General features: G+C 40.6%; 1 protein-coding gene across 5 annotated transcripts in view; it reads right to left on the reverse strand.

The window, feature by feature from the left end:
• JARID2 (jumonji and AT-rich interaction domain containing 2) overlaps window positions 1-22,683 on the reverse strand; it is a 240,290-nt gene that overhangs the window by 37,170 nt on the left and 180,437 nt on the right. For all 5 annotated transcript variants that reach the window (XM_016130062.2, XM_036236976.1, XM_036236982.1 and 2 more), the window contains 2 exons: window positions 15,848-16,024; window positions 306-541 (listed from right to left, as the gene is read on the reverse strand). In XM_016130062.2, the coding sequence (XP_015985548.2) occupies window positions 306-541; window positions 15,848-16,024 (413 nt within the window). The remainder of the gene's footprint in view (window positions 1-305; window positions 542-15,847; window positions 16,025-22,683) is intronic.

Here is a 22,683-nt window from a genome sequence, read left to right on the forward strand (position 1 = left end):
GAGATTCGCCAGGCCGTAGCAGTTGGAGACGGCGGCATGCTCCAGGGGTGAATGCGAACCCACTGCCATCCCGGCGCGATCAACCTTCATGGGAGGAAAGGTGCGTACGCTTGCACCTTGTGCTGAGGTGATGCTTCTCTCCCCATCTCACCTCTGAGCACCATCTCCCTGATTTATAAGCCCTCAAAACATAAATTTAGTGAGGCTACTTCTCACTTAGTGACATGGGAAGGTGGCATCTGGTGGACAGGCAGGCACCCTCTCGGCCAGACCATAGTCACCTGTGAGACAGGGCTGGGCTTTACCTGTTTCCGTAAGTCCTGAGCCGACCGATGCAGAGGGGGGTGGTGGTGGTTAGCAGTGGGCCCCTTGGCCGAGGAGCCCGTGGAGGGGGCCGTCGGGGGGTGGCTCGCTGGAGCCTGCTCCCTCCGGCTGTCGGCCCGCTGATCGCTGTGCTTCTCCTTGCTGGGAGTGGCCTCTTTGCTTTTGTGTTTTTGAACAGGTTCTTTCTCCCGTGATGACCTGCTGGAACCGTTGAAAACTAGGAAGGGAAGACAAAGGAAGAATGAAGTCACTATACTGGGTATGCTGCCGTGGAACCTCAACTTCCTGAAGTCAAAATGAAAAAGCAAAAGCAAATATTCCACACATCGAGTCTTACCACACTCTCAAGAGTCAAAGCTCACCAGCAGCACAACGCCAAGTTCAAGAACCGTCCTAAACACTGAGATGAAATTAAAAATTATAAGCGTATCCTAATGATTATTTCCTTTGATTGAAATGATTGAAAAATCGATTTTTAAAAATCCCCACTAATAAACCTCAGCAGCCCTCAGAATATCAACATCATGCCTCAAACACGAAGAGCGAGAAATTAAAATGAAGAAGCTACCACCAACAGTCACATTCCAAGAACAGGAGCACCTTGTGTATAAAGATACAGGGGATGCGGGACAATAAACTCTCAGATTCAAAGATGTGCATTTCGAGGCTGAAGATCTGCCAAAGAACATGGGTTAGGGAGGTAACTGCTTGACCTGACCCCTTGGTGACCACAAAGGAGAAAGAGGGTTGTTGGAGGTTTGAGCCAGACCCTCGGAGGCGTTTACCCTTGAGCCGGGGAAAATGTTAATGCTCTGAAGTGCACTCGGCCTTTGAATCTGAAGGGACAGGACACTCTCCTCATGCCCAGTTTATAGATGAGGCCAATTAGCAAAGACGAGATGAGCACCTTGCCCAGGCTATGCAGCCTGTCACCAACACAGGCCCACCCTCCCCATCCTGACACTCTCCACCCCCCCCCCTTCATTACCCCCGGCTGGCAGTGCCAATTAGCACCATGAAGGTTGGACCCCACCCACTTAGGGAGGTCAAAAGGAACAGTGAGTGATGTTCGAGGTTTTTACAGCACATTACAATGACACTGCTGTCCACGAGTTTTCTCGTCTGCTTTATAGCTAGGACTTGCAAACCTAAACAGACTCAACAGTTCCGGCCCCATTCCAGGAACTGACAAGCCTTTCCCAATTCTTCCTCTCTCTCACACCTACAGGTTGTCCCTGCCCCTGCAACCACCCAGCAGGCGGAGCAGGAAGGCCACCTGTGCCTGGTCTGCTCCACCCCCACAAGCTTCAGGCAGAGCAGTGCAGTGCAGAGAAGAGACAGTGAGTCCTTATAGCTGTCATTTTACAAAGGCTCCTGGTGCATGTCCTAACAGAGGGAGTCTTAAAAGGTCACCTTGTCTCCGTGCATGTCAAGCACCTCCACTCCAGGACATATCCCTCGCCTTAATCTTGTACTTGAAGAATTCCAGGCAGAACTCACTACCCTGATCAGGCAGCTATAAAGAGAAAAGTTCCTCCTTCTTTGAGCTAAAATCTCTCCCTGCTGGCCTGAAGGAGCAGAAGTCAAACTCTCCTACTCCTACCTGCCCTTCAGAAAGCTCAAAGATACGTTTCTTTTTTGAGGATCTGTAGACTGGGGATAACTTGTATCCACAGTTCCTTCAACATTTCTCTTTCACCACCTCCATTTATGTGCCCTTTAAATTCCATGTACGCCTTACAGGTTGCAAATATCATCCTCTTGTCATTTGTTTTTCATTTCTTGTGGCGCTAACTCCACTAGCTCATTTTTTAGTTTCTTTCTTTGCTTTTACGCTTAGAAAGCCCTCTCATATCTTCAAATGGTAAAATATTCCTCTATGTCTCCTCCTGTTTATTTCTAGATTCAATTGCTTAGATTTACTTCTTTGGTCCACTTGTTATTACTTCTTATATGGATTATGTACCATAGAGATTTACATTTTCCAGATCTGGACTGGATGTGAACCTTGATCTCTAAAGCTTCTCCCAGCCCGAGTGATTATATATTCTAAATAGATTTTCAATTCTGAAGTAAAGACCACACCAAAGCAAAATATGGTCTGTGATCCTGTGTTGTATAAGATTCTAGTGGATACTCTCAGTTACAGAAAAAATGGAGAGCTTCAAATGGTTGGCATTTATGCTAAGTGTAAGTAACTGCACATTGTCAGAAACCATCAATCATAACCAAGCTGGCAGTATCTGTGCTTGCTTTCAAGACAAATTAAAAGCAACATCTGTAAGAAGTCATACTTCAATGTGATTAAAAATCAAGCCAAAGAACATGAATCTAGGCAATTCTTGACCATTCACCAATTTTCTAAAGCAGTGAGCAGAGCTCCTTTATTGAAGCATGATACAGGAAGTTTTTTTTTTTTTTTTAATCTCAAATATCCAAACTTCTCTGTGCTCTGTTCCTGTCACCAAGATGTGCATCAAGATGCACCCTGCTATTAAAGAAATACCAGGTCTATTATGACTTCTCTTTGCTCAGTTAGAAAAAAAAAATCATTCTGTGGCTTTGTCTCCTTTCATTAACACTATATGAGCAGTTCAATTCCCAGCTCTGCTATTAACAACTGGGAAAGTTACTTAATCCCTCAGTTTTCTCATCTGTAGACTAAGGATAACAGATGTTCCTGTGTGGAGAGCATCTAGCACAACGTCTGGGTTTCGGTAGGCATTTAACACTTAGTAAACCTTATTTCTGCATATTTAAGAAGACTGTCTCAGGCTATTAATTATGTAATCAGATTGTAGCAGTATCTCTTCTTGTCCCCTGGTCTCCCTGCAGCTACAGTGTAAGAAGGGCTTCAATACAGACAGATGGCTGGCTTGAGCAGACCATCATCGCCCCCTATTGAACCCGGTTGCCCACTATGTCCTCCCAAAATGTCTCACGGGAAAAAGAGACACTGCTAATGCCCTGCCCACGCAGGGAGAAGTACAACGCTAAAAACACACATCCCACAACAGGGCTGGGCTGTTTAGTTTACTGAGTGACTTGACTTTTTGGGAATCCAGAGACCCTTTCGGGGCATCCCCTAGGTCAGAACTGTTTTCATAACTATCCTAAGACATCATTTGTGTTTTTCACTGTGTTGATTTTCCAACCATGATGATGGCTAAAAGTGGATTATCTGTGAGAGAAATGCAAGTCAAAAGTGCCATGAGATACAACTTCACATCCACTAGAATAGCTATGCTCTAAAATGACAGATAATGGAGTGCTGGTGAGACGGAGAGAAATTGTAACCCTCATACACTGCTGGTGGGAATGTCTAATGATGCGGTCCTTTGGAAAACAGGCTGGGAAGTTCCTCAGAAGGTGAAACAGAGGTACCACATGACCCACCAATTCCACTCCGGATATGTACATAAGAGAAATGAAAACACATATCCACAGAAAAACTTGTATAAAGTAGAATTAATAATAGTTAAAAATTGGGGGAGGGGAGTAAGGGGTTCAAAAGTTTGATGAACCTGGGACTTAGAGATACAAGTGGGGTATTATCCATCCATAAAAAAAGATTCGAGTACTGATACATGCTACATATATGCATGAATCAATCTTGGAAACATTACGGTAAGTGAAAGAAGCTAATGACAAAAGGTCACACATTGTATGATTCCATTAATATGCAACATCCAGAACAGACCAAAACACAGGGATAGGAAGTTGACAGCTGGTTGTCAGGGACTGGGGAGCTTTGGGGAAAATAGGAGTAACTGCTAATGTGGACAAGGTGCTAAATATGTTTCAAAGTTGATTGTGGTGAGGGTTGCAGAACTTTGTGAATATACTAAAAAACAATTAAATTCTACACTTTGGGTAAATTTTATGATATGGCAATTACATTTCAATAAAATGTATTTAAAAAAAAAATGTGGGCAAAACTGCTGGTGCCTTAACACAAATTAAAGCTGTGGCACCAAACTATACTAATAATTACAGTATTTTTCACTACCAGTTTAAAAAGAAACAAAGCCAGCTTCATTTAAAGATGTGATAAAGCAGTACAACTTGTTAATAGTATTTAATCTTGACCCTTGAGTACATATACTTTGTGTGACAAAATGAGAACTACAAATAAAGCACTTCTCCTGCATACCAAAAAGTATGATGACTATTTCCAGGAGAAAAGCACTTGCACGATTATTTAAGTTGCAAGCTAGCTCATTTTTTCACGGAATGTTATTTTTACTTAAAAGAAGAACCAATACAGTTATTTTCTTGAAAATGAATCAAGTAAGCCTGTCAAGGAAAATAACTAATAGTTATTGTGGTCAATAATAGAATATACAATTGCGAGCAAAAATTACAATTCTAAAAAACCTCTATGTGCCACCATGAGTTTGACAGCCTTCCGCCAACTTAAAGACTTTTCTGATGAGGTCATTGGTGACATGGGGTTCTTTGATACTGCATAATGAAAGGCGCAGACAATAACTCAGTGAAATATTATTTTCAAACTATCAATACAAGATATTACAAAACTGTATAGGTAAGAGATTCATTCAAAGTGGAAGGCAAACTGATGAATTTTAATATAACAAAATATGTAAAGTTTACTGATACAGATTCAGAGTCCTGTAATAACTGACGTTTAAGAAACTACCATTGGTTGAGTACAGGTGTGATGTCACAGAATAAAATAAAAGGCTCCTCCCTTTCCAGCTCCGTATTTATCTAAGATTGATTTTCTTCATATACATCAATCAAAACCATGTAATGCAAAAGACTGAAGGGAGAAGCCAACATAAGAATCTAGTTGTCTTCTACTAAGCCAGACATTAAAGAGATTTGCAAAAATGCAGTACGATGCAACTCTTCTCACCTGTAACTTCTTAGATGGTTTTGGAATGTAATTACTTTTCATAACAGTGCTACTTGTGTTAACATGTAATGAGTTTGTGTTACTTTTAAATGAATATTTTTAAATTTCCTCAGCTGTAATGTAAACATGGTAAATATCAATAAATACAGTCCACATCAATAAAGGCCTTATGGGGGTCCCTTATAACTGTGAAGAACAGAAAAGGGTCTTGAGACCAAAATGCCTGAAACCTGCTGGGCTGGACCAGCTTTCCCACAGTTAGTTACATCATGGTTCCAGAGGCTTTGATGAGCCATGTACTTAAAGTCTTTACCTACGAGCACAAGCTCAAGCTCTTAAATTTGAATCCAGAAAAGTCATTTGCTAACTATTTGACCTCAAACTGGTTACCTGGTCCAAGCCTTTGTTTTCTCCACTTAATACCTATCTCATAGGGTTGCTTTGAGGATTCAGTGAGAAAATACTCATCTAGAAAGGGGCTGTAGCAGGGCATGAAGCAAGCACTCATGAAGAATGGTACTGTGGTTAAGCCAGTAACACTATTCTGAGATCTGGGAAAAACAACAACTACAACAAAACCAATCCTTCCTCTGCATTATCTGCACCTGAAACAGAATGCACAACTCTGGTTCAGTTCTAATGCCTTGGAGGGGTTTTGCCCGCCAGCAGCACTGTAGCAACTTCTCAGAAAAAAATGCTCTGGAAAGCAAAGCCCTGCAAATCAAAGGTGACGCTGTGGGGCACCATGATGACAGACAAGAAAGGGGCACAGGAGGAGACAGGAAGGCATGTGCCATTAACATCAGAAACCAAACTGGCTGCTCTGTGAACCGCAGCACCGTATTCTACTAAAGAATATTTTGATCAGGTAACCAGAAAATGGGAAAGTTTTCAAAAATATGAAAATCAAAAATTGAATAAAATTAACTGTAATTTTAAAGAGTAGTATAGTATTCAAAATGAATCCACTCTCTGTAACCATCTTATCCTGCTATTTTACAGAAGCAATACACACAAATGGCAAACACAGCCAAAAAGTCAAATGATGTGTTAAATGGGAAGGGAGGGGGAAGGGAGGGCTGGGCGAAGATGATGGAGCCAGAGAGAAGGTATATTTTGTCCTCAACAGCTCATTAATTTTAAGTGTCGTGGGAACCTGCCAGTTTTACCTCTCCAAGTAATTATCTTTTGTCTTCATTTGTAAGATTCTCGAGGAGTGGAAGGAAAAAAAAAAATATGTTCTCTCACAGGGAAAGACTAAACCCTGTGAACAAACATAAGAAACAGAAAGACCAAGAAAGTTAAAAGTATAAAAGACCTATGCACACTTTCCCCAATTAAAAGGAATAATTGGACTCTGAGAGAAAAAAAGGCATTTATCATAGTGAACCATATTAAGAAATTGTATTGTACTCAAATACAAATAGCTCTTACATTAATAAACAGAGAGAAATATATTGATTTGTATACACACACCCCCTGATACATGGCCTATAGACAAGTGTTTTCGCACCACGGCAAGCAAAATCTTTAAATCCAAAAACTGATATTCTGATTTAGGGTCACTTCATGCCCGAGAAGGTAAGATTGGCTCCCAATAAAGGATGAAAATGAAATGAGCAAGAGAAGTTACTTCAGAAACATCTGTAACTGCAATCCTGCAATCCCGCAATCCCTTGATGGTGGAAAGCTACACTTTCCAAGGAGGAACTCCCATTTACAGCTCCAGGGAGTTTGTACTAAATGATATTCCCCACATAAGCTTAGTTCACAGAGTTAGATCACACCAAGATTCCTGAGGGAGACCCATAAGGCAGTCTATAAAAGCCGGTCATGAGGTCTTTAAAACCCTCACAATATACCCGACCTCTTAGAGGGACATGGAGAGCTTGGTTTTGATTTCTAGTTCTCAGATCACCAAATACATCTGTGCTTCAATTCTCTGAACTACACACCAGCTGCCTCCCCTGATCTGTCCTCCAGGAATTGCTGAAGTATTTAAAATAAAGTATATAAAGTGCTTTGTGGTCTTGAGAGAAAGGAGTTATGCAAATCTAAGAAGGCTGATCTTCTGAAAAGCTCCTGCTTCAATGGACAGGACAAGACCTGTATCTGAAAACCATAATTCCCTTTAAACAGAGCTGACAAGGCCAGCCCCGTGCACTTCTGCCTGCCTCCGTGCCCTTCCCATATCCAGATGTCCCAATCTTACTAATTATTAGTGTTAATAACGGCATCTTGTCTGAACACCAGATAATCAGATAATCCTGATTTTTTTATTAGGTGAGTAGGCAAGAAGAGTCTTACTTGGTTGGCATGTGACAAAGTTATGATATCCTAAGACAACTCAGTGTCTGACCTGAGCTAATATAACAGGGTTCTGAAGACATCACCGCCTTGAAAGAGAAATATGGACAAGAGGAGTTACTGAAAGCAGGGCCAAAACGTCTGCTAGCAGGAACACAAAGGACAAGAAGGAGAGAATGAACCCAAGGCGGGAAGACTGGACTAACCCCAAAATCACATAAAATAAGAAATGCTCCCAGTCCTACCCCCAAAACAAATTGAAGAGACAAAGGCAGAATCATTGCAAAAAAAAAAAAAAGAATGTGTACGGAAAGGAAAAGAGAAGCATGCCAAGTTTCTGATCTCGAGCCAGATATTTAAATGTAAGCTTCGTGTCATTACAAGGCGGCCCGACTTGGGGAAGACAGACGCCATCAATTGGCTGGCATTAAATCCTTGTTACTGTACAAAAGCCGCACTTGCTCCCTGGAGCAAGTTCAACTCTGAGTCACTATTGTCTGAAAACAATGGCATGTCTGCCAACCTGTGCCAACAGTTTCGAAAGGATTTTAATGCAGCGTGTGTGAGTGCTGTAACCTGGTTTGCCCTGGGCAAAAACAGCTCCAGTAACTCAGCTACAGTATTCATGTGTAAAACGAGGGAAAGTGGCAAGAATGGGTTTAGGTGAGCGAAAGCCCCTTTGCAATCTCACACTAGTCACCAACATCAAGCAAGAGATGAAACGAAATCCACAGCAACTCTGTGCACCCCGACCCCAGCATCACACACACGTTCTACTGGTTTACGTGGTTATTTGTGAAACCCCTGTGGAATACAGTGAAATTCTATCACTTTGATAATACATATAAAACAGGAAAGATATCCATTAAAAAGATTTTTAGAGGAAAATGAATTTTCTGTGTAAGAACTGACATTCTGTAGACACAGAATGGGACTTAGATTCTTTTCAATCAAAATTTAGTTGCCACTGTCCCCAGATCTAGAAACGTGACACAACTACCAGAGTTGGATACATGTGCCATTTAAACATGTTTCTTACAGATGTTCCTAATAACTTCTGATACTAAAGTTTAAAAGGGTGTATGACCTTTATGAGAATATAAAGGTCAGGGCAACAGAAAGACCATAAATCAGGATGAATGTTTTTTTGTCAATGAAAAATGGTTTCTTGGCCCACTTGGCCCCCAAAGGAGCTGAGAAAATGACGAGACTGATGGTCTGACGGCGACTAGCCCCACAGCTGGGTCCCACACTGGTTGGCTCTAAGGCACCTGCATTCTCCAGAGTGCCAAGGGGTAGGAATGCCTGGGCAAATGACCTTCTGGAATGGCAAGCAGTGGACAGAGAGATTTCCTACTGTATAACTCAAAAAAAAAAAAAAAAAAAAAAAAGACAGAGAGCACGGAACCATGGATTATATTCAGAAGGGGACATGCATTAACTCCTGAATGACAAATGAATAAAGTGTTTCTGCAGTTTGGGGTTTCATAAAACCCTTTATTCAAGTGGATGAATTCTAAAAGGCCAGTCACAACTGAAGTAAATTATCCTGGCCCACTTTTGCTTATGAAGAACAAGGATGTTGTAGTTATTCACAGTACACTGATAGACACCTTGAAAATGTGTTAAATTGGAAGGCACCTCATATCCATAGTCAGTTATACAAGAATTGGTGATTTTCTGAATAGAAGTATTAATACAGAAAAACTAAATACTGAAATATTTGCATTTTAATAAGGATTGTTTTCAAGGTTCTACAAATAAATATTGAAGATCTGAAGATCCCCTTTTCTTTCACAAACACTTCCACCCACCCTCCAGCTAAGAAACAAATGACTTTCAAAAATTCTATATGCACATTTTACGGTCTCTGGAAATGGCACAACTTCCCAAGTGACTAAAGATTTCCCTTAAGACAGGTCAGATGAATTTAGCTAAAAATACTAAATACTGAGTAGTTTGGTGAACAGTTCAGCAATTCAATTTACAGTGTACATGATATAAAAATATCGCAGTCAACTATGGACAACAAAACTGATTAAAGATTCTAAGACTCTAACACATGATATTAATTTATTCACAACTGCAGGGTATTATAGTTCTTTAGAAAAGTCATGGGGCATGTGTATGGCAACAGGACAGTAGCCAGCCCCAACTTCCTGGGACCTCACCAAGTGCCAGACCCTGTCTATCTGTCACTCGTTTAGTCCTAACAGATTCTTGTTTATCCTTCAATAAGCCATAATGCACATAGCATGTAATTCACCCATTTAAAGTGTACACTCCAATGGATTTCTGCATATTCACAGAGCTGTTCAACCATTACCAAGTTTAAAACATTTTCATCACCCCAAAATGAAACACCATGGCCATTAGCAGTCACTTCCCATTCCCTCCTACCCCTAATCCTAACCCTAATGGGAAAAGCTGATGTTATCTGCATTTTATAAGCAAAGAAACTGAGATTTAAAGAGGTTGAATAACTGGCCCAATGACACCTGGTTAGGAAGGTGTATCTGAACCATAAGATTCTCTTCTACCACCAGGCACGTCACCTAGTTGACCATCATTCAAATCTGTGTGAGCATCTCACCACAGAGGAGATGGGCTCTTACATTCCCAGGAAGAGACACCTACACACTAAATTCGAGGGGCACCTGGCCTTCTGTCCTAAGCTGTGTGTGTCCCAAAGGTCCTATGTGGACCAGTAGAACAAATGCTTAAGGAAAATGAGAAGAAACAGGGACAGGCCAATTAAACCAATGGACAGGTGTTACTGGGGACTGCCTACCAAGCTCAAAAAAGCTCGTTCGAGTAAAGTCAATAATGTTACACACCCACAGTGGTTAACAGCTGCCTCTTCCAAACCCTCCCCGTGTGACAGGTATTTAAACATACCAACTTTCCAGGATTCTCTCGTCTATTACAAGGCTGTCCTAGGCTTCCATATCTTCTCAATCACATGTGGTTATCAATGGTAATAGCCAACAGGCCCTTTCAACCAGCCATGAACTGTTCACACATACATTAACTCATTTTGCTCTCACCAAAACCTATGAAAAAGACTCCCATGATCCCTTCTTTAAGGTTGAGAAAATTAAAACACAGAAAGCTTGCCCAAGGTTGCAGCTGTAATGGGAAGGTAAGATCCAGCATCGTGCTCTCAACCACTATGTGACCCAGCATACAGAAGTGGTAGATGCTAAGAAGCAAATACTTTATAACCTGACCACAGTGTACTACTGCTCTTAAAAAAAAACACACTCCCAGCCCACATTCCAAATTTCTGGAATATTCACTTGCCTCAAGAGGAAAACAAATGGAGCAGCCAGAGGTTAAAGAAAGGTAAAGAGGGTATCCCATGAAAACATCAATTAAAGAAAAAAGCATTTGTCAGCTAGAGAGCATCTCCTTATTGCAAAGGCTATGGCGGGACCCTGGACCTGCTTGCACACCCACCCCTTCACCATCCTGATGGAAAGAGGCCTGAATGCACCTCGAAGGCAACCACAGAGCAGAAATGTGGTAAACTCGTCCAAATGATTGCTTTTTGGCCTTTACACAACATGCCCCCGGTGTGAATCCAAAAGCAATTAAATCATTCCAGCTGGGAGTTCAATGACATGTTGTTTAAAAAGTCTTCTGAGAAATGTCCCTGTTCAGAACGAGATGAGCACACAAAGGAACAATGGTCTCTGCTATTCTTTCCATTCGTCATAAGTGCAAAAAGGCGTTCGGAGAATGTACAATATGTGGCTAATGTGAGCGATGAACCTTCACCAAGTTCTCTGCAAAGGATGACAAACACCTCACCACAACGAAAATGCTAAGGAAGAACCAAAGCCAAATTCCAAATGAATGTATTAATTCCTCTGGTCTACCTCTTATCCCACTGGAAAAAAAACTAACCAATTATGAGAACTTTTCAAAACTAAGCCATTTCAAATATCAACTTGTAGCATAAATACCCAGAAAGCAGTGTTTTGACTGCGTTGTTTTGTTTCCAAATAGTGATTACCTAAGGGCTCTATCATTAGGATCATTTGAGGTTCTGTATATGTAAGACTATTTCAGAAACTCTGAAGAGCTATTTAAATAGAAGTTGCTGAAGGCATTGTTATTGTAACCCTTGAGTGTTAACCCAAGGTCGAAAGCACGCGTGATGCTGTCCATGTCATTTCAGATTATGTATTTTAATAAACAAATCCATTTTCATTAGGATGCTCCAGTGGATTATAAATGAGAGCATCAAGGGTTCTGTGTAACGTCTGCAAAACTCAACATCTGCCTGGGGACACCAGGCTCTTGCAGGAGACTATTGGGGTCAGAGCTTCTACACCAGGGAAGAGGAGGACTGTCATAGAAAGACCCAATTAGACACCAACTGCAGCGCACTGTCAGAAGGTGAGCTGGCAGGTGTGCTCTCTCTCGGGTTCCTGTTTGGTAAGGAAACCCCGTGCTTCACTCAGGTTCGAGTTTTGGGGAGAAACAAGATAAAGTGGGACACCATTGGCAGTTTTCTTCAAGTTTACACTGCCTAAATAAAACTATTCTCCTGGACATGCGGCCTAATCAGGGTTTTTGGCCAAAGTTGCCACAGTAACAGTGTTAGTTTTCCACAATTTGTTTTTTGTGCATTTCTTTCCCCACATTTCAGTGAGGGTGATCCTCTTGGGGAAGGATACAGATGTTGCTAAATTTCCTGACATACCTTAACATCTCTGGCATACAAAGCAGGAAAAAGCAGCGTCATGGAGAAAAACACAGAAATGCAGTTTGCTCTACACTTTCTGGTCCAAAAAAGTCAACAATTCTGAGGGCCTGCTTGACTACACAATTATTATGCCGTCATCCAGGTTATTCGTGTTAGAAAATCTATCTTAACACTTGCAGATTCTTTACCCAATCAAAATGAAATGCTGATGATCTAACTCGAGGTTTTACTTTTTGGAAAATGAACCATGGCAGGAAAAGAGCCTTCATCTTATTCGTAAACTGTACCCCAGCTTTTCTTTTTGTATACACAGAGAACTCATTTTAATCTCCAGAATTTTTTTTTTTGGGGGGGGGGGGTGCTCATGCTTATCAAGTACCCTCTAAAATCAGAGAATGGGGGCTGAGGGGTAAGGGAAGCACAAGGTGCAGGCCAAGAACATCACAGGTCTCTTGATGTGGTAGGTGTCACACACAGGGCTCTCTAATCCATTCTGGGGAGTGGCAAGTCCAACTGCTCGCCTACATGGCTGGGGTACCCTCTGACACCTGCTTGCTGTTCATTACAAGGCAATTAGGCACCACTGCCATAGAAATCTAATCAAGCTTGGAGCTCTGCAGGTGCTCTCAGAAACTGAACAGAAAAGATTCTATTTTCTGAGCATAAAGAAGCCTCCTCTGAACCTCATATAGAACAAAGTTGGCTAGGGCAGGTCCTTGGTAATCCTGGGGTCTAGCATGTTTCTCATATACACAATCACCCACCATCTATCAACTTCCTTTAAAGATAAAACCACTGGCCCAATGCCAGGTCAACAGACTCAGGTAAATACCTTTTTTACTACCACCAAGAATTTTCTATCACAAATGAACCGTCTACAGGAGGATCTGTTTCATTCTGTTGTCATATATCACATTTAAACAAACATCCCCTTTTATAACTTGATGGCTACCAACAGTGAAATCCTATTATGAGGAATCTCAAGGAGTTCTGCTCTACATTTACAAAGAAATGGGTCTCAGTAAAAGCAAAGCAGGAAAGATGACTAACTGCCACAGGAATTGTTGCCAGCGTTTGTTCTATATTAATGACGATGACAGCAGTCAATGCAAAATTGTTATCCTCTTTCTTTGAGAACTCAGCCAATTCCTTTACCCTCACCCCACCCCCTTCATATAACTCCCTGTAATTTGCTGCCACATATTCAATGCCCCTTCACATCACCACCCTGCAGCTCATATAAAAAGAGAATTAAAGAAAATAAGATCTACACACATGAAAGATAGTAATTTTTGACACTGGAAGTTAAAACTATGATAAAATCATCTAGTTAACCAGCAAGCTCAAACAAGCTAGAAAAAGGAAGGAGTTGAGGGCCCAATCACAACTACAAGATACACAGGGGATTAATTCACCTGATTAACATGACTGTTGAATTCATCTACCCAACCACAGTGAGAATGAAAATAACATCTCATGGAACCATTCTGATACAGTACTGGTGAAATATATGTCTATTGTATGGACAAACAGACTAACAGATGTGAGTCCAACTTCACATTTTGTTCATACTTACTCTTGATTCGTACTAAACCAAATTAAACTATAAGAGTAAATACCTTCTCAAGAATAATAATAATAAAAAAATCCCTACAAGCCTATTTGGTTCATTCTATCTCAGAAAGCCAATTTGTTCTGATTGCTTTAGCCAGCAGCTCCATAATAAATTCCCACTCTATTCTGTCTTTTACCATCATCGCAAACTCAACAGATGATAAAGCTCTTAACTACCTTCCTAATTCCTGTTCTATTACTTTCAACCCTGCATCTCCTGGCAGCTGTGAAAGCTGATCATTTCTGCTTCAAAATGCCTCCTGCATTCATCTGAACTGCTGTTAAGTCCAGCCTCTCATCCTCTCTCCTTTCATTTCAGACTAAACCCTGTTGCTGGGGGAATCATTCTGAACTTGACATCTATTTCATCTTCTTTCCACATCTAAAATCATCAACAGTTCCCAATTCTCTGTATTTGAATTCTTCCTCCTGCTTAGCAGCGTACATGTTCTCAACACTATCCTGTGGATTCCAGTTGCCCTGAAGTATACCCCACCCCCATACTGGTAGGTAGGTCAATGTGCCACCATTTCAAAACTAGGCAATATTCCACATTCCACCATTTATGTGCAAATTCACAATTCATGACCTTCCCTAAAAAGTTTATCTCTACACCTGTGCCTGTACTCTACACCTCATATATGGAGCTCTCTTCCAACCATCAAGATTTCCTGATGACCACAACTGCAGGTAAAATAACTTTTTCCTGAAAAGTTAAAAATAAGCCACCATTTTGTATTATGCACTGGGATTATTAACCCCATCTCCCCAACTAAACTCTAAGTCCTTAAAAGGAGGACTATACATTTACCACATGTATAGGCCATCGAAAAACAGCCATAAGCAAGAGGTGGGACAGACAACAATCATTAAATCGGCAATGCAGACATGTGGTAGCTCAGTGCACAGCTAAGAGTGGGAAAGAGAGAGAGAGAGAGAGAGAGAGAGAGAGACAGACAGACAGACAGACAGACAGACACTGACTTTCCTTTGCCTCAATCACTTATCGACAGTTCTAATTTTCTGCCATTTGTACGCAGGGGGGGCTCCCTACAGAATAGGGTTTCTGTGAGTCCTACACAAAATATGTCTAGCAGAGTACCTGGTAGGAACTCAACGGAAAACGGCCATAATAATATCCCCACCCCAATGTCATTGCTTCACTCTGCTTTTCTCATTTCTTTCCCGGACCCCAAACTAATTCAATTTGTCACCAAGTCCTCCCAGCACTGCCCCTGCCACATTTCTGGACTTACATCGCCCCTGTTATTTGTACTGCCAGGACCAACTTTTAGTCCCTCGTTACTTTTGACCAGGTAATCACCTATGATTACAGCCTTCCACTGTGTTTCCTCTTCTTCAAGTCATTTCTCTTTATGTAATCCTCATAATCAATGCCTGCTTAATCTTTCCAGAACACATCTCCCATTAAGTCACTTTCTTGTTAAAAAACCTCTGGGCACTTTCCACTTAAGCCAACTTAAACCATTTCCTCTCTGATATCCAACTTTTTGTCCTATTCTTCCTCCCACACACCACAGCACTGGAAGAGGAAAAAAATCAGTCTAGTTCATAAGATGTGTGCATTTACGTATTTCTTTTGCTGAATGATGGTTTTTTAACACTAGTGTCACCTGCTGAAATCACAGTAACTTGATCACTAAAGTTTCTTCATGAAATCTTCTTAACCACCTCCGATTTAATGGAATCGCTCCCTCTTCTGAATCCTATATCTGCAACTCTTAGGGAATTTATCATCATCTCCACAACACAACATAAGAAAGTTTCTACTCATCTTGCCAATCTATTCATCTAAAATATACTTGACTGTATGTGTCAATCTCTTTGCTCTTAATGTGTCTTGCATTTGAACAAGTACCTAGAGCTGCCTTTCTACTAACCAGCTGTACAGCTTTCATCTTCCGCCTTCTTCTCAACGGCTTTCCTACCCAAAGCTTTGGATTTTATCTTTTTGTTTTTTTTTAACCCCAAATCAATACTAAACCTACCATGCCCATTGTGAACATGCTTGGGGGTTTTTCCTTTCCTGGGGGTTGACTGGCATGAAGATGAAGCATTGTTGGTGGCTATTTTGACATCTTCTGTCTCATCATCTTCCTCCTCGACGTCCTCCTCGTCCTGAGAGCTTCCGAAATATACCATGCTGTTGGGCAGCGCAGGAGAACCTGGGAGGTTTAAGAAAGAGGGCTCATAAACACAGGCCTGGATGCTCGCCCCTTCCAGAAGGAGCGCTACAAAGAGAGACATTTATTAAGTTATGAACCTAAATCCTCATGACTGAGCAGACTAAACAAAGCTATTCATCTCTATTGCCATTTTTAATTTATTTTTCAAATGTCCCCCAGGAAATATAACTCCATCTGTGTCCTTTAACAGATTTCAAGCAAAACTCCCACAGTAGGAGGATGATGCCATTCACCAAACCAAAATTCTTTAAATTTCATTTAAATAGTCCTTGGGGGGGGGGGTGATTTTTTTTCCTTGCTCAATTCAATCTTTGGAGGGAGAAGACCTCCAAAGATTGAATTGAGCAAGGAAAAAAAATCAATACAATAAAAACATCTAACCACAGTTGTCAAAAGACAAGACTGTTCTGGGTTACGCCTTTAACTTAAAAATTTAAAAAAATATGAATTTAATCAAACAAATTTAAGAATGAAAGAAAAGACAATCAGAGAAAAGCGAGTGGTTAAAAACAGAATATAATATTTCCTTATAGAAGGTAATGGTCTTCTACTCAAATGGGGTGAATGACAGACACGGAGTCCTAAAAATAATATACTTGGAAGCTATTTCACTATCATAAGCAGCAACATAAATTTAAAATAAATATCCACACAACAAAACTCTCCTCATAAGAGAACTCAAACCCTTCACTCCTTTTACATCTTAACCTCCTCATCCCTAAATGTTTTCATGTCTGCACTTAAGACAGCAATAACACCAGAAAAGAAGCTCAGTATTATAAAAGAAGCACACATAGTTCTTATCCGACTATAACAATTCAAAAGGAAATGTCAACTCCCTGGTGCATTGTTTGGGACCAGAGGCTGCTTAAAAAAAAAAAAAAGAAAGAAAGGAAATCTCCAAAATTAATTTCCAGTAACAATCTCAATCTTCTTTCCCATTAAGTATGGGAGAGCTACTACCAATAGCAGAAGAAATAATAAATGTGGAGTTCATTTTTTTCTCTTACCCACTTTCCTGTGAATGAGCTAACATTCCCAGTAACATCAATAAAGTTACCAATAAACAATTTGCTTTCCTCCCCAAATGGAGATCTCACACTGCAAAGGCAACGGTTAATACTATTCCTGTCCAATTCAGAGCTGCATGTTCTAACAAGGAGATAGGAATGAATGAATGAATTCAGCAACATGGAGCTGAAGGGCAAACCAAACACCTACCTTGCAGAAATGCAAAGACAAAACAGACACCTCCAGTCCCCTTCTCTTTTGTTGCAATCATGACCTACCAACATTCAAAAGCCCTAAAACTTATCTGGGTCTCACCACTGGGAGGAAATCAAATTCCAAAAGGATGTATGTGGCAGAAGAAGGAGGGGAGGGGAGGGAAAGGAAGAAGGAAAAAAGAAAATAGGACCCTCGGTGGATAACAGAATATGTACAGCCTAGCAAAAGCCATTCCCCACGCTTTAGGGGTTTTTTCCATCCCCTTTGATCATTTCCAGTTAAAAGCAGGGTTTCAACAGAAGGTTCTTAAATCTGAGAAAGACTTTGAGCGGAAATCATTTAAACAAATAAAAGAGATGAAGTCAAAAAAAGAAAAAAGAAAATACCTACCCATATATATTGCCACTGAAAGAATAGGTTTACTCTTGTTCTAAGTGGTTTTACAACTATTACATGACTCACTATGACTAGGAAAAGAGAAGATAGCACTCTTCCCGGCTTCCTAATCACAGCTTTCCAGTCAGGGTTCACCATTCACAGGTAATACCACTGGATTCTTCTTTCCTAAATTGAACTGTATAAAGTACTTAAGAAAAAGCAAAAGAAACTTTATTTCAGCACTCAAAGGGGTTTTGAGTTAAAAAAACAAAAAATTAACCATAGCATGTACCATGACACAGGTGACATGTTATATGCTGTCACAGAGACACAGTGGGGAACTTCAACACCTGAAAGTTATTCAGCAGTTATATCTCCCTGCTTGGTAAAATGAGAGGGAACAGGTTAAAGAATCTCTTCAAGTTCCTTCCAGATCAAAATATCCATGTCTAATTTCTTCTAAAGAAGAGCTTCTTATACTCTACCCTGGACACACTGACTAGCAGTTGAAATCAGAAAGTTGAATTAGTATCGAAAAAGCAGGTTTTGTGCAGACCGGGCAATAACTTCCACAGCCGACTCTGCCATCTGTTGGAGGGTTAAGGAAATAAGCCATTACTCATCCAGACTTCCTCTTTCTCTCCCCAGCAGAAAATGCAATAAACTCTGCAACAGAGGCCACTTGGGAGTAATATGAAAATAGGGGAAAATACGACTCACAAAAATAGTCTATGTTTCAAAGAGAATCAGGTAAAACCACATGGAACACGAGAGAAAGAAAAAGGAAGTAACTTCCACTTACAGAATCTGCTGAGAATATTTTAAAATCTCAAACATTGTATAAACAGCATGAAGCAACAATCGTATTCCTCACACTCAAGATTAAGAGAGAATGGGGAGAAGATTAAGTTTACAATCCAAAGAATTAAAATGGAAAAATGTTTAAAAGCTCTGTTCAGTATCCAAGTTTTGTTACTACACTAAAGAAAAGTATACAGGATAATTTCAACAAAAGCAGAAAACAACCAATCTTATGAATTTAACAGCTTCCCAGTAAATATAAATAAACTGATAACAGGATAGATATTCTAAAAGAAAATCACAGACTAATATAAAAGAAATGTAAAATAGGAGACAGAAGACCAGTAAAAAAATGGGGGTGGGGGCTTCCTTCCTAAGGGACTCACTCTCAAAGTCCTGATGGAATTTGCTCTGCAGTCAGAAAGGATGCGATATCCCCTAAATATGGGGACAAGGAGGATGGAAGCAGTTTGCCTTCCACTAAAAGGTGACTTTGGTTCTATTCAGGTAATTGACATGTTGGTCTGGACCTATAGCTAAAGCACTGACAGAGAAAAAATGGATAATGAAGTGTTCTTTATATAACCAGATGGAGAATGAAGAGGCTAATATGGTAAAGGAAGGAAAACTCCTGGGAGAAGGATAAGTGGAGGGGAAAGATCAGTGCTCAATAATAATGAACTTCAGGTGGGGAGGGCGGTTAACTATCAACCGAGGCAAGAAGATGTCCTGAGTTCAAATATCAGCCTTGCACCAATTCTCCTCTTGGACAGGAGAATCTAATGTGCAGAGTCCGAAGCCCTGCCACCATGTAGCTATTGTAAAGCCCTCCAAGACTCCACTGGCATGTACATCTGCAAAGTAATGGAGAGGCCAAACTAGCAGACCGGGCCAGGAAAAACCAAAGCACTGCAAAAGTAGCTTCTTTCTTTCTTGGTGAGAAAAAAACTAGTAAGCTCATCTTCTATTTCATAATCAAGATGATGGCGAAACATACTGTCATATGCTAAAACCTAGAAAATAAGTATATAACAACCTTAGATACATAAAAGAAAACAGAAAGCATGAGAAGCCTAAACTGGTTATGGCATTCATATGGACTTTATTTATTTCCTGTTAGCTTAGATAAAAGCTCAATCCTCTGATTTACAAATAAGTTTAGAGGAAGAGGAAACTGCTACACACATAGATGAAGAAAAGGATGTCTCAAAACCCTAACAGCACACAAAAGTCTGGGTTTTTATCACTGGTGAAAATTATCTCACATTTCTCACTATAAAATGGGTAACTGGGTATATTACATAATCATGTTGATGCTGAGTGAAAAGAAATTTAAATTAATTTTTAGTGTTTGAAAATAGAAGGGAATGTTTTTCATTAAAAATAGTTCACAACTTATAGATCCTGGCATGTAAGAGGTAAGCTTCATCTCTAGAAAATTTATTAGGAAAACGTCTTTCCTTCAAATGTCAAATGATGTAAACTTTTGAAAAGCTCATTGTGGGACTACGAAAACAGAAATGGGGTTATGACAGGGATGAAAGTAACAAGAAGAGAGAGCTGGAAGAGAGGTGATTCACAACTTGAAGCTGCTTCCTAAAAAGAGAACTTCCCTTTCCACGGCAAGGCTCACCTTACCACCCGCTGCAAAACACCAGCAAATACGGTGAAAACAAGGGTGTCTCAGAAAGTCTTGCCTGGGTGTTTTCATCTTGTTTTGAGGATGAGCTGAAGTACAAGGCCCATTCACGACAGCTAGAGGCTGACATCATGCAGAATTACATCATGTGTCTCATTCAGAAACTAGTTTCAGAGAAGTCATCAATGAAAGGTGTGCATCATAAGTGGGTTAAGGATGGTGTGGGTCTTTTTTTTTTTTTTTGGAGAGAGGATTTATACCCAATAAAGTATAGTGTATAGTATAGTTTTCTATTAAAATTACAAGCAGATTTTCCTCTCCTGATTATTCAAGTGCATTAGCAAATGTGAAAAAAAAAAATCTGAACTTGGATCAGATAAGTGGAATTGGGAGTAGAGAACGCATCTGCGCTTTGCCAAAGCCGTGTTTCATTACTTTTCAGAATTAGCTGGCAATGTCTCCACAATATTTACTGAAGTGAAAACCAAATGTTTTCATCTGGACAAAAATCAAACTGTGGTATGTTACAACCACAACAGAAATCATCTTAATCCAAAAGCTTGCTTTCTCTAATTTGAGCTGTGGTTTCTATAAAATTGGATTCTTCTCCATGAATCATGTACACATACAAGCCCTCCTCCTTCCCATTATCTTCCCTCCCCTAACTAGTTCATCTTAACAAGCTAAACATAGCTCAGCTCAATTCTGGAAAGACCCTAAAGAGATTCCGTGCACAATGTCATTTAGCTGGGGAGTCAAATTCTGTGGCCTGACCTAATAAACTCTGGGCTGGCCCATCGAGTTGGCATTTTCATGACTGATCTTTAGGATACACAAATGGAATGAGAAGTAATCAGCCCCTGCTATCGTATGAAACTGAAAAACAAGACTTCAAAGTGAACTGTGAGGGACTGGGTAGGAGGATAGAGGTATAATTATTTACTGATTCCCTGAGTTAGAGGAGAGGAAAGCTCCATCCAAGTGAAATTGGAGAGTCACGAAAAAAATAATTGCAACAACTGCCGTAGTTCATTAAATACAACTGTGTGTACCAGGCACAGCTCTGGGCACCAGGCACCCAAACAGACCAGACATCTACACTCATCCTGCACACTCACGCACCCACACACGTAAAGACAAAGTGCCCTGACAGGCTGTGGGGACAGCTGTCACACGATAAATGGCAATCTCTCCATCTCTTCCAGGCTGGCCTTTACCAACTTACAAAAAAGAAGTTACCACAAAATTTCCCAAACTTTACCGACTTCCATATGCCCCAGAGATTATCAGCCATATCCAGATACCCATGTGCTTCTATTTTCTTTCAAGTAATTCCCATTCATGATTTAAAAGACTCCCTTATATCAGTAGAAAATTAATGCCACTCGTCCTACAGGAGTACATGCGGTAGGACTTAGGGAACAGCCCTCCGAGCCAAAAGCCAAACACAAAGGAAACCCCTACTCCTTATGGGAGAAGGAACTGCCTATGCAATGATGCTCGTCTTGGGACTGAAATGTCTTTCTCTGTGCCTACGTCAAAAAAAAGATGTCAGGCATTGAAAAGGACTCCAAATGGAATCCAAAAATCTAAGGTAAGCATCAGCTCAACAGTAGTGCTTATTGAGCTATGAGACTCAGTTTACCTATCTGTACAATGAGGATAATGTCTTCAGCCATAACCATTGTGATGACCCCAAAAGCACTGTAAGCAACTCATACTTAAGTGATATTATTAAGCTAATGCACAGCGTCAGTGACAAAAACTCATAAATATAAATTCATACTGTCACTTTACATAGGTAAGCACAGAGGCAATTTATTTTCCATCTGCTTTCCTAAATGGGAAAGTAAGCGCAACAGTGACAAGAATCTAGAGAGGTGTGAAAATGCAAACTGAATTCAATGGTTAGGATTTCTGGAACTGGGGGGAAAGTGTGGCAATAATTCCACATGATAATTGGAAGCCTTCCACCACGTAAGTCTTTTTTAAAGAGAATGGGGGACAAAGTAATGACCTCCAAGCAACGTGGCCAGTCTTTCCTCAGCATTCCTCCTCTCTTCAGCTACAACCCGCAAGCACTGGCCTAAGAGCGCATGCTCTCAGGTATGCCTATGTGACCCTCCATTTAGGAAATTTCCTGTCACTCGTATTCCACCTGCAGGAGCCCTAACATGACAGACCCAGCAATGAGACCCAGTTCCCCCCACAACAGTGTCAACTTGCATGCGGACCTGGCCAACAGCAATGGGAGAAAGTATCTTTTATCTAATAGCTAGAATATTCCCCTTACAATCTTCTTCATATTGTTGTCTATGAACGTGGCTTTAAACATACACAAATACACATCCAATCAATGAGGTCTCTGGCTCACTTTATCTCAAATGAGTGCACAAGTCACCCCATATAGCAGCCATGATGGGTTTGACCTACATAACTTCTACCCATCAAGTTTAGAAGTGGAACGACTTAGAAAGTAACTTCATCAAGGCCACACAGCCACTCTGAATACCAAAGTCTGTGCCCTCTTCACTACACGGGGGGTCCACAAATCCTAACAGAGACACTGAACACTGGAGGGTCACCTTGCCTT

Source organism: Rousettus aegyptiacus, unplaced genomic scaffold, assembly GCF_014176215.1.
Source record: "Rousettus aegyptiacus isolate mRouAeg1 unplaced genomic scaffold, mRouAeg1.p scaffold_m13_p_1, whole genome shotgun sequence".
NCBI classification, from domain to species: domain Eukaryota; kingdom Metazoa; phylum Chordata; class Mammalia; order Chiroptera; family Pteropodidae; genus Rousettus; species Rousettus aegyptiacus.